This window comes from Chiloscyllium plagiosum, chromosome 14, assembly GCF_004010195.1.
Source record: "Chiloscyllium plagiosum isolate BGI_BamShark_2017 chromosome 14, ASM401019v2, whole genome shotgun sequence".
Classification (NCBI taxonomy): Eukaryota; Metazoa; Chordata; class Chondrichthyes; order Orectolobiformes; family Hemiscylliidae; genus Chiloscyllium; species Chiloscyllium plagiosum.
Window position 1 is genome coordinate 64,506,200 of NC_057723.1, and position 13,159 is coordinate 64,519,358.

General features: G+C 43.5%; 1 protein-coding gene across 1 annotated transcript in view; it reads right to left on the reverse strand.

Moving 5' to 3' along the window:
- Nucleotides 1-6,025: 6,025 nt before the first annotated feature.
- LOC122556853 (putative ammonium transporter 1) overlaps nt 6,026-13,159 on the reverse strand; it is a 96,704-nt gene continuing 89,570 nt past the window's right edge. The window contains exon 11 of the mRNA XM_043704108.1: nt 6,026-6,180. Within this exon, the coding sequence (XP_043560043.1) occupies nt 6,026-6,180 (155 nt within the window). The remainder of the gene's footprint in view (nt 6,181-13,159) is intronic.

Genomic DNA, 13,159 nt, shown 5'->3' on the forward strand with positions numbered 1-13,159 from the left:
GGGACAGGATGTACATGTATTTGGAAAGGCAAGGACTGATTCGGGATAGTCAACATGGCTTTGTGCGTGAGAAATCATGTTTCACAAACCTGATTGAGTTTTTTGAAGAAGCAACAAAGAAGATTGATGAAGGCAGAGTAGTAGATGTGATCTATATGGTCTTCAGTAAGGCGTTCGACAAGGTTCCTCATGGGAGACTAATTAGTAAGGTTAGATCTCACGGAATACAGGGAGAACTAGCCACTTAGATACAGAACTGGCTCAAAGGTAGAAGACAGAGGGTGGTGGTGGAGGGTTGTTTTTCAGACTGGAGGCCTGGTACCAGTGGAGTGCCACAAGGATTGGTGCTGGGCCCTCTCCTTTTTGTCATTTACATAAATGATTTGGATGCGAGCATAAGAGGTACAGTTAGTAAGTTTGCAGATGACACCAAAGTTGGAGGTGTAGTGGACAGCGAAGAGGGTTACCTCAGATTACAACAGGATCTGGACCAGATGGGCCAATGGGCTGAGAAGTGGCAGATGAGTTTAATTCAGATAAATGCAAGGTGCTGTATTTCGGAAAAGCAAAACTTAGCAGGACTTATACACTTACTGGTAAGGTCCTAGGGAGTGTGGCTGAACAAAGAGACCTTGGAGTGCAGGTTCATAGCTCCTTGAAAGTGGAGTCATAGGATAGTGAAGAAGGTGTTTGGTATGCTTTCCTTTATTGGTCAGAATATTGAGTACAGGAGGTGGGAGGACATGTTGCGGCTGTACAGGTCATTGGTTAGGCCACTGTTGGAATCTTGCGTGCAGTTCTGGTCTCCTTCCTATCAGAAAGATGTTGTGCAACTTGAAAGGGTTCAGAAAAGATTTACAAGGATGTTGCCAGGGTTGGAGGATTTGAGCTACAGGGAGAGGCTGTACAGGCTGCGGCTGTTTTCCCTGGAGCATCGGAGGCTGAGGAGTAACCTTATAGAGGTTTACAAAATTATGAGGTGCATGGATAGGATAAATAGACAAAGTCTTTTCCCTGGGGTCGGGTGAGAGGGGAAAGATATCAAACCGACCTAAGGGGCAACTTTTTCATGCAGAGGGTGGTATGTATTTGGAAGGAGCTGCCAGAGGATGTGGTGGAGGCTGGTACAATTGCAACATTTAAGAGGCATTTGGATGGGTATATGAATAGTAAGGGTTTGGAGGGATATGGGCCTGGTGCTGGCAGGTGGGACTAGATTGGGTTGGGATAACTGGTTGGCATGGACGGGTTGCACCGAAGGGTCTGTTTCCAAGCTGTACATCTCTCTGACTCTATTTTCCCATATATCTTCCTATACCTCCAATGAGATATCCTCTCCTAGCTCTTGATTCCATGTCCTGCAGAGTCCCTCCACATCCCCTAAGACACATCCCTTCTGTAAATGATGCAAAGTACTAATGAAAAGAGCACCCATACACTCGAGCACTCTTTTCCCCATGTCTGACTTGTAAAACTGACCAAGAGCGTGGTATTCCTCTGTATATAATCTTTTACCTGAAAGTACCGAAAAGGTCCTTGTTAGACAATCCATATTCCTGTTGAGAGTGTGTTGCTGAAAAAGCACAGCAGATGAGGCAGCATCCGAGGAGCAGGAGAATCAACGTTCCTGATGAAGGGCTTATGTCCGAAACATTGATTCTCCTGCTCCTCGGATGCTGCCTGGCCTGCTGTGCTTCTCCAGCAACACACTCTCAAATCTGATCTCCAGTATCTACAGACCTCGCTTTCTCCTAATCCATATTCCTGACTTAGTTGGCTAAATGACATAAAGGAGAAAGTGAGGACTGCAGATGCTGGAGATCAGAGATGCTGAAGAAGGGCTTATGCCCGAAACGTCGAAAAGATTCCTGAAGAAGGGCTTATGCCCGAAACGTCGATTCTCCTGTTCCTTGGATGCTGCCTGACCTGCTGCATTTTCCAGCAACACATTTTCAGCTCTAAATGACATAAAGACCTCCTCCTTGAATAAATCTCCCGAACAAGAGATTCCCTTATTCTCCAATAACTTAAAGCCAGAGTTAAAACCTTGGGCTCCCACCAACGGGGTAAACGGCAAGGTCTTAAGCCAACTGCCCTCATCTTGCCTCATTACCCTCCAGGCTTTCAGCATATTCAAAATGATTGGGCTCTTACATTGCTCGGTCACAGATTCAATCCTATTCATAAATAATAGATTAACTAGGGGACACCTCAACTGCGAGGCTTCAACGTCAAGCCAAATCACCTCCGAATCCCCCTGTACCCAGTCATCAAAACATGCTAACAGGACGGTTATTTGATATCTGTTCAAGTCCGGAAGATCCAACCCTCCCTCACCCTGAAAAAGCTGCAATTTGGTAAATTTAATTAGGGGGTACCTGCGACAGCAAATAAAAGAACCTAGTCAACCATTGAGCCTCCCTAATACTCATCTGGGTAGCAACAACAGGAGCATTCTCATGGAGTCCAACAGGCAAGGAAGAGCATTCATTTTAATCAGGACTATTCGGCCTAACCATGATAACGGCAATCCCTCCCACCGCCTCATATCCTGCTTTATTCTCTCCAATAGTTGTACATAGTTAGCTTTAAACAGCTTTTGATGACCTTCTAAACAGGAACTGCATTCCATCCATTAGATCAGACCACCTCCATTAATCCTCCCCACCGGCATGACTTCCAAATTTGTAAAGTTGATCCTGTAGCCCAAAAAACTGCCAAATAAATTAATTGTTTGAATAAATCGAGGAACGGACTCCTCCAGACTGGCCAAGAACTAAAGGACATCTTCAGCAAATAGGGTGATTTTATGCTCCCCCTTCCCATCCTTGGCACCACTATTTCTGGATCCCTCCTGATAGCCTCAGCTAACGGCTCAATTGCCAAGGTAAATAACAGTGATGAAAGAGAACGCCCCTGTCCACTACCTCTCCCAATATTAAAGTTATCTGACTTAGTGCCGTTTGTGATGACCGCCACCTTATGATCATTATACAATACGGCCACCCATCTGGCAAAGGTTCTGCCCAGACCAAAGTGCTCTAGGACCCCAAACAGGTACGGTCATTCTATCCAGTCAAACGCCTTTTCTGGGTCTAGGGAGACCACTAAACCCAGGATCAATCTTTGCTGGCATACCTGCACTATGTTCAGTACCCTCCTGATATTGCTGGGGGAGCTTCGGCCCTTGATAAAACGCGTCTGACCTTCTTTAATAATATAGGGCAACACCTTTTCCAACAACAGGGCCAGCATCTTGGATAGAATTTTAAAATCTTCATTCAACAGTGAAATTAGTCTGTATGAAGCACATTCTTTGGGGTCTTTCCCCTTCTTTAAAATGAGGGAGATATTAGCCTCCCTAAGAGAGGACAGCAGACAATCCTGGGTATAAGAATACCTAAACATCCCCAGAAATGGGTCCACCAACACATTAATGAATTTCTTATAGAATTCACTTGGGAATCCATCTGGCCCCTGTGCTTTGCCACCCTGGAGATGCTTTATTGCTTTCTGTACTTCCTGTACTGTCATAGACGCATTCAACAGGAAAACCTGTTCCATGTTTATACTGAGGTCCAGGTTCTCAAAAAAGGACAGCATTCTTGCTGCACCATGTTCACCTCCCTCCAACCGACATAAATTTAGGGAAGACTTCACAGAGTTAAGAGAAGGCTGGCATGGTTACCGTGAATTGAAGAAGATCAACTCATGGGTAACTGTGCCAGCCTTCTCTTAAACAGACATAATAGATTGGGAAGCATTTTTCTTTCTCGCCAGATATGTATCTGGCTTATCTCCAAATTTGAACAGTCTTTGTTTAGCAAAGGAGACCACTTTTTGCCACCTGTGTGCGCAATGAGCTGAGAGCCGCCCGGAGGGCCGTGACCCACTGCAGCTTGACCAAAGAGGGCCTATTATACTTCCTCAACTATCTGCAGCCGGGTCTCCAGCATCCTTTGTTGCTCCTCCCTCTGCCTCCTTCTAGTCGTTGAATACGAAATAATCGTAAATATGCCTTAGTGACCTCCCAAAGTATTGCCAGATTATTGGCCATACCCGAGTTGATATCCCAGAAGACCCTGAACTCTCTTGTGATGTACTCAACAAATTTGCTATCTCTTAATAGGAATGGGTCCATGCGCCAGTGTCATGCATCCATGGTCCAAGACAGTTATATTCCCAATTTTTTTTTTTACAGATTACATTACAGTGTGGAAACAGGCCCTTCGGTTCAACAAGTCCACACCGACCCGCCGAAGCGCAACCCACCCATACCCCTACATTTACCCCTTATTTGGCACGCCAAATTTTGTCCAAACAATCCGATGGCATAAAAAACATGTCAATTCGTGTATGGCACTAGTGTGGGTTGGAATAGAAAGTAAAGTCTCTTCCATTAGAGTGGAGGTGCCTCCATACATCCACTAATCCCAACTCCTCACACATGTCCACCAACTACTTAGATTGTGCGGGCGCACCTGCCGGGCCCCTTGGCACCCTGTCAATCTCGGGATCTATTAGGCAATTAAAATCCCCTCCTATGATCATGCAGCACAAGCCAAGATCATTAACTTAGTGACTGCATCAATTAGAAATTTAAGAGGGTGTGCCAGGGCACAATACACATTCAGGACGCCATACTCTTCTCCATGTATTAGATTAGATTAGATTACTTACAGTGTTGAAACAGGCCCTTCGGCCCAACAAGTCCACACCGAAGCGCAACCCACCCAGACCTATTCCCCTACATTTACCCCTTCACCTAACACTACGGGCAATTTACCTAACCTTAGAGCTTTAAGAATGATGAACCATCCATGTTCGTCCTTAATTTGCTCAGTTAGCTGGAATAGGAGATTCCTTCTTATCAGTATAGCCACTCCTCTACTGTTAGAGCAAGAGGAGAAGAAAGAATAAACCTTTCATAAGCACACACACAAACCCCACCCCCCCAGCCCCAGCCCAACCCTGCTGCAGTTTCTGATGTTCCTTATCAGTTAAATGTATCTCTTGCAGCAGGGCGATGTCCACCCTTTCCTTCCTAAGGCTTGACAGCACCTTCTTTCTTTTAATGAGGGAATGGCTCCCTTTTACATTCCAGGTGCACCACCTGAACAAATCACTAGCCATGGTCGTCCAGGGCAGCCCGTGGTTTCCCAAGAGAAGGAAGTTTATCTGAGATACGGAAAGTGACAAAGACATTAACTCTATAAAGTCTAAAAACTATTCCTATAAAAACTACAACTAAAAAACTAACCACTACATTTAACTTATGCAAACACCCAACTATCCCCCAATTCACTAGAGATCTCCCCCCTTGCCCATAGGTGGCACTCCTCCCAATCCTTGCTACCATTCTAACTCCCTCTAGCTGAGGCCATGCCCAAGCCCCAGGCAATTCATAGATGAAGAAAACCTGTTATTTGTATTCTGAGAGTTAACAATGGATGCTTATCAACCAACACCCCTACACACACACACACACACACACACACACATTTTAACCACAGGTATAGCCAAAACAAAAGGACAGCAGTAAAGAAAAAGCTGCAGATAATATCCAACTGACCGATATGTGAAATAATTCCAGTTTTACATCAAGGCAGTACGTATAAAGCCAATAAGGATAAAACAAGGGGAGAGAGGAGAAAAGAAGGGGCAATAAAAAATAAAAAAACAACCATACCATTGTCTGTAACAATGCTCCCCCACACTCCAACCCGAGTCCTTTAATTCAGAGAATTCACAAAGTCCTTTGCCTTTTCTGCAAAATCAAAATTATTTAACGTCCCTAATGAGCGAAATGCAACATGGCCGGGTATCTCAAGGAATATTGAATGTTCAGATCCCTTAATTTTCTCTTAACTACATCAAATGCCCTTCTCTTCTTAATTATGGCTCCTGAGAAGTCCTGAAAAAAAAATTATGCTTGAGCCTTTATGCATTAAACCCTGTGAATCTCTTCCTGGTCTTCTTGCTGTTTCAATCACTAACTGTTTTTCTTTTTAATGCAAGCGTCACACTAGGATTGCGCAGGGGTGCAGGTCCGACCCAGACCTTGCATTGTGAACTGGTGGCCCTGCTCCACAGTCAACAGGCCCGACTCCAACTCCAGCCCCAGAGAGTTCTGGAGCCACTTCTCCAGGAAGCCAACGAGGTGTTCGCCTTCCTCATGTTCTGGAAGACCCAAAAGCCATAAGGTTTTCTTCTATTTTTATTTTCCAGGTTGTCCACTTGCTCCTGAAGGACCTGAACCTGGTCTTCCAGCGTTAGGATCCTTCCTCCTGAGACCTCTGCCACAGTCTCCGATGCCGTGATCCTCTCCTCCATGCCTCTACTCTACGGTCCAACAATTAAATTTCCTGCTCATGCTTTTTCAGCATGGCAGATAGTGGTTCTACCGCTGCTTCAATCTTTTCTCAGAGTTTTGCAAACTCTGAGAGTAACTGCTACTGCCCCATTAAATCCAAAGGGGCCACCCCAGGAGTTTGAGCAATGGCTGCAGGCACCTCAATGCAGTAGGGGAGTACTTTCAGCCCCTTTCCTTTATTTGTTTTCATTCTGGTCTTAAAACTGTCACACCACAATTTTATCAGCTCCAGATGTTCAGTAAGTTTATATTAGCAAGCTTTTCTCCTGGGGTGGTTAACGAAGGGGGTAAAGGTCCACCTGGTCAGGGGGTATGGCACAGAGCCCAGCATAGAAGACCACTCAAACTGCCGCCATCTTGGATCTCCACCAGAGCTTTTTAACTTCTTTGTCCCCCTCAAAGGTTTCTTTTTCTACCCCTTGGTAAGTTATCCTTATGATCTTATGACTGAGAGCTACCTTTCCCTTTCCACATGAGGATTTCTCTTTGCCCCAATTTCTATTCCTCGTGGACTGAAATTTATTCTGGAATCCAAACCGTGTTTTATGGACCAGTTCATAATCATCAGCCGCATCAGCTGCTAACTTTGCCATTTTATCTCTCTGCTCTTCCTCATGAGTTAGCGCTACTTCAGGCAATGAACTTTTGAATTCCTCCAAAATAGTCAGCTCTCAAAGGGCATCATAGGTTTGCTCAATTTTTAAAGCTCTTATCGAAATTAGTCTGTTTGATCCTTTCAAACTCAATATAGGTTTGACCAAGGTCCCTTCTTAGATTCCTGAAACATTGTCTACAGGCTTCTAGTAAAAACTCATATGCACTTAAGATAGCTTTTTTCACCTCCTCATGCTCAATAGATACCTCTTCTGATAGGGATGCGAATACATCACTCACCCTACCTACAAGTTTCGTTTGACAGTACAGACTGCTGCTACTGAGTATTGGAGGGAGTGTATGTTTGTGGATGTGGTGCCAATCAAGTTGGCTGCTTTCTCCTGGATGGTATCAAATTTCTCGAGTGTTGTTGGAGCTAAACCCATCCAGGCAACTTCAGAGTGATACTAACAAGTTGCGGATGTGAGTGGGTGTGTAAGTGTGTGTGGGGGAGTGTGTGTATGTGTGTGTGTGGATTTGTGTGTGAGGGGGAGGTGTGTGGATGTGTGTATGGGCGGGAGGGAAGGTGTGTGGGGGCATGTGTGTGTGGTGGGGGTTGTGTGTGAGAATGGTGGGTGGAGTGAGGTGAGCGTGTACATGTGTACGTAACAACCACAGGATGGCCGATGCCAGCCACGTGCCTCTTCTAAGCAAGAGAGACAGCTTACTTCGGGGGACAAACTTTGGTGTCAAAACCACGGAAATGGCCCTGGATGGGTACAAGGCGAAGTTGATGCAAGGCCAGGTCCCATGACATACAAGCTCAGGTCAGTGAGGCAGTCCTGAATAAATATGTGGATCACTTGAAAGTTACTAGCTCGCAAACGGCACAGGAGCAAAATATACCTGACCCCTCAGAACAGCCAGAAAGGCTGTCAGAATCCATGGGTTCTCTCCCTGCATCTGGCATCAGAGAAACTTCAGAGTCCAAATGGATGCAACCTTAATACCATTACCGCCTGAGGAAGAAAAGGAAACTGTTCCGAGACGCTCTGAGCTCAAGAAACAGGCTATGGTCTGGTGTATGCTGCCTGTGCCTGAGCCAAAGGGGGAGGACAGGATTTGCGGCAAACACATTCCAAAAGCAGCTACAAGAAAAAAAACAGCCTGCATCCTCATATTTAGTGGGGGAAGGAATGTAGTGATTGGAACAAGGGCCAAGTACTCATTTACTATGAGATCCTTGATAAGGATTGTAAACCTGAACCAGTCAGGGAACCCTGGCTGACAGGAGAATCAGAGTCTCTTCACTCTCAGGACTGGCTCTGAACTAGTTGGTCAGAGTCAATTTACTGTGCACACATAAATAAACGGTGACTTAGTGATGGGATAGCAGTCGCTGTGCAAATATTTTATTTCCTATATGCTGTGTAAAGTCCTCAAAACCAAACATGAAACCGAAGATTTGAAGGATGAAGCTGGAGATACAGATTAAAGATCAATTGTATCGATCACAAGAAGCTTCAGTCAAGTGATGAACATATTGGTGGCAGAATTTTTCAATTATGCAGTTTGGCAGTGGGTGCACATCTGTTGCATGCAATACATTGGTTAAGTGTTAGCTCAACCCTAAGTAAAAAGAATCAGAACAAAATTAATGAATTTGATTTCCATCAGTTCGGAAGTGATAACAGTAAAATCTTTGAAGAGTAATTATTTCATGTAAATAGCAAGAATCAATCATTTTATTAATATAGATTTAGCGTCCAGTGAAATATCCTTGTTTTTAAGCAGACCATCAATGAAAAAAACATTGATGAAATTTGATATAGAAAACAACAAAGCTCTGGTGTTTGGAAAATCTGTGCAGCTGCAATTTACACAGTTGGAACAATATTGTATTCCTTTTATGGAACATAATCACTCCACTAAATAATTTAAAGAAATGTGATTGACATTAGGGTATAGAAATTTAGAAGACAAAGGCAATTGTGTTAAAAATATAGGCCATTTTCTCATCTCATCCATCTTGTAGAACATTGAAACTTTTAGTAAAGTATGCAGGATTAAGGGCTGGGAAGTACATTAAGCTCATAGAGATAATTGATGGTTGTCAGATATGTAAGAAATATTGAAGAACACCATCCCAGTCTACAGTAAGTCTGCCCTTAGCAAGATATTTCAATGAATAGTGGTCATGGATTTAAATATATAAGATGAAGGGAAAAAGAAATTCATTTTATATTTTGCACAATTGGCAACTTGTCTGTCAATAATAATGCAAAGACAGGAAAATAATTGTGACCTTTTTTATTCATTCATGGGATGAGGACATTGCTGACTAGACTGCATTCATTGATCATGACATTGTCATGGGTCTTGGGTCACATGTAGGGACCAGATCAGGTAAGGAGCTTTTTTTTGAAGGGTATTAGTGAACCAAATGGACATTTCCAATAATGATTTATGGTTATCTTTAGACTCCTAATTCGAAATTTTCATTGAATTCAAATCCCACCATCTGCAGTAATAGAATTCAAAGCCAGATGCTCAGATGATTACCTGGGTCTCTGGATTAACAGTCCAGCAATAATACCAATAGCCTGTTGCCTTCCCTTAAATAAGGTAATGGAAAAGTGGACAGGGATCAGACTTGAAACACCAGCCAAATTTCTCACTGACAATAAGTGGGAGTTTGTTAATGATTAAGTCAGAGATATATATGCAAATATGAACATAAATATTTACAAAAAGGACAGCAGAAAACTCTTTTATCAATGAGGTCAGTGAAAAGAACCACGCATTAACAGAAAAAATAGTTCATAATTTACAGTTTAGCTGATCTGCCAAAATTTTATCATCTGCACTTGTGCGGGCTGTATATACTACACATTTATTGTAAATGATGGGAGGATATAGTTCTTATCAGCAAGCTTTTGGCATGAATCCTAAAGTTCCACTAGTAATTAGTGATCAGGCCCCAGGCTGGGAAAGGGCTGCAATTAGTTAAGCTTTATCAGAATATTTAAATACACTGCATGCAGGGAGAGAGGGGTTCATTTAAAGTCAAAGCCTCAGAAAAATATTGGTGGACCTTAAGATATAAGGTAAGGACATCAGAAACCACTTTTACTTTGGGAGCTATGATTTATTACAAGAGAGAAGGTTAAAAAATGGAGAGGTCCAGTGAGGTTGCTAGTGGTGGTGTTCCCATGCATCTACTGTTTTTTTTCCTTCTAAATGGAACCAGTAAAGAAGGAAAAATAATAATTTTACAGCATGGAAATCACATTAGTTGAGTGCATTCTTCAATACTGTTTGGTATGGCTCACAAATTTGCAGATTCTTAAGAAGTTACAGAAAGTAATGAGGAGCAAGAAGCTTTTCATAGCCAAATATTGCACAGCTATGAGGGTCATACTGGTCCAATTGTCAGGTTGTCTGATCAGTTGTAGTGGTCAATATGAGGCCATTAGTCCCAAAAGACAACTGTCAAAAGGTGGTACCAAACTCAAATGTGTATCAGAAGAGGCTAGTCAATGGAGAAATATATGTAGAGAAAGGAAGATCCGTGGAAAACTTAAATTTTGGTTGATTGTACAGGATGAGGGGCAGAAGGTTGGGCCCATGGATTGGGAACATGAAGCACAAAGATGGAAGGCATGAAAATACAGTATAAGCTCAAACAGTGGGCCCAGAAGCGAACATGCCCTTTGAAAGAAATCATGAACTATAAAGAGAAACTCGATTCAGAAAATGATAGAAAGCAAGAAAGAGGGTGTAGTTTAACAATGACAGAAACCATTGCGATCGGAAAATTTTGGTGTCTGTAAACAAACCAAAACATAAGTTAATAAAAGATGTGAAAACAAAGAACTACAAAGATGGATGGAATTTGAGATGCACACAGAAGTGTCAGTTAGGGGACAACCAGTACTGTCTTGTAGGTGGATATGGACCACCTACAAGCTGTTCCTCGATGAGACACAAGGTTAAAGCAAGTCTAGTGCCACAATGTTTTGAAGAAAAACTGGATTATCAAGACAGAAGGGTAGATTTACTGTGGCAGGAAAAGCAATTTTTGAAAATCTTTTTGGTTTTGTTAGTAACAAATACTCGGAGGAATAATGAGCTAGTATTAAAGCTGCGTTTCTGCAAGGAGATCAGCTTAAGAGGGAATTATTTCTTTGTCCTCTCAAAGAGGCACTAATTGTCATTGAAGCATTCTAGTCTGCAATCAAGAGTGACCCCAAAATATGGATTCAAATCAAACACTGGCTGCAGTTACCTTGAAGGACCTCCTTCTCAATGTCCCCCCTGAACCAAGGCTTGGTGACCCTCAGATTAAATCAACACCAGTTGACTTGCTCTGTCTCTCCTGAGGGAGCAGCCCTATGGTCTGGTAGGACTATGGTGATTTTACATTAACGACAAGGGCAGAGTTCAAGTGTACAGTGGCCCTGTGAGTGTGAGGCATCTGAGAGAAAATGGTGACACTTACCCTTGAGGAGCAGAGAAGGTCATTCACTCTCTTCCTGCATTGCTGTGCATTCTATTTCAACTAGAACATGGCATTAAGCTAGGCTGCTACCTCAGTCCAGCTTAGCTGTATCTGGTGACTTGGTCTCATAGAGTCATAGAGGAGAAAGTGAGGTCTGCAGATGCTGGAGATCAGAGATGGAAATGTGTTGCTGGAAAAGCGCAGCAGGTCAGGCAGCATCTAGGGAACAGGAGAATCGACGTTTCGGGCATTAGCCCTGAAGAAGGGCTAATGCCCGAAACGTCGATTCTCCTGTTCCCTAGATGCTGCCTGACCTGCTGCGCTTTTCCAGCAACACATTTCCATCTCATAGAGTCATAGAAATGTACAGCACAAAAACAGACCCTTTGATCCAACTTGTCCATGCCGACTGGATATCCAACCCAATCTAGTCCCACCTGCCAGCACCCGGCCCATATCCCTCCAAACCCTTCCTATTCATATACCCATCCAGATCCTCTTAAATGTTGCAATTGTACTAGTCTCCACCACTTCCTCTGGCAGCTCATTCCATACGCGCATCACCCTCTGCGCAAAAAAGTTGCCTCTTAGGTCTCTTTTAGATCTTTCCCCTCTCACCCTAATCCTATGTCCTCTAATTCTGGACTTCCCCACCCCAGGGAAAAGGCCTTGTCTATTTATCCTATCCATGCGTCTCATGATTTTATAAACCTCTAGAAGGTCACCCCTCAGCCTTCGACGTTCCAGGGAAAACAGTCGCAGCCTGTTGAGCCTTTCCCTATAGCTCAAATTGTCCAACCCTGGCAACATCCTTGTAAACTTTTTCTGAACCCATACAAGTTTCACAACATTCTTCCGATAGGACGGAGACCAGAACTGCACGCAATATTCCAAAAGTGGCCTAACCAATATCCTATACAGCCGCAACATGACCTCACAACTCCTGTACTCAATATTCTGACCAATAAAGAAAAGCACGCCAAACACCTTCTTCACTATTCTATCTACCTGCAACTCTACTTTCAAGGAGCTATGAACATTCACTTCAAGGTCTCTTTGTTCAGCCACATTCTCAAGGACCTTACCCATTTCAAATGTAGGGGGTGATGGATTCTCAGGGGAACATAGCACGAACAGCCAAGTTTCTGGTGTTGAGACTGGCTCTAATGAAACGAGGGATACGTCGGCTTCCAAGAGATCAATTGTGTGAGGGGATTCTGTAGTCAGAGGTACAGACAGACATTTATGTGGCCAGCAGAGAAAAAGCAGAATGGTGTGTTGTTTCCCTGGTACCAGGATCAAAGATGTCTCAGAGAGGGTGCAGAATGTTCTCACGGGGGAGAGGGGCCAGCAGGAGGTCATTGTCCACATTGGAACCAACGACATTGGAAGGGAAAAGATTGAGACTCTGAAGGGAGATTACAGAGAGTTAGGCAGGAATTTAAAAAGCAGATCCTTGAGAGCAGAAAAATCTGGATTACTCACTACGAGCTAGTGAGGGCATGAATAGGAGGATACATCAGATTAATGTATGGCTGAGGAGTTGGTGTATGGGAAAGGGATTCACATTTTTGGATCATTGGAATCTCTTTTAGGGTAGAAATGACCTGTACAAGAAGGACGGATTGCACCTAAATTGGAAGGGGACTAATATACTGGCAGGGAAATTTGCTAGAACTGCTTGGGAGGAT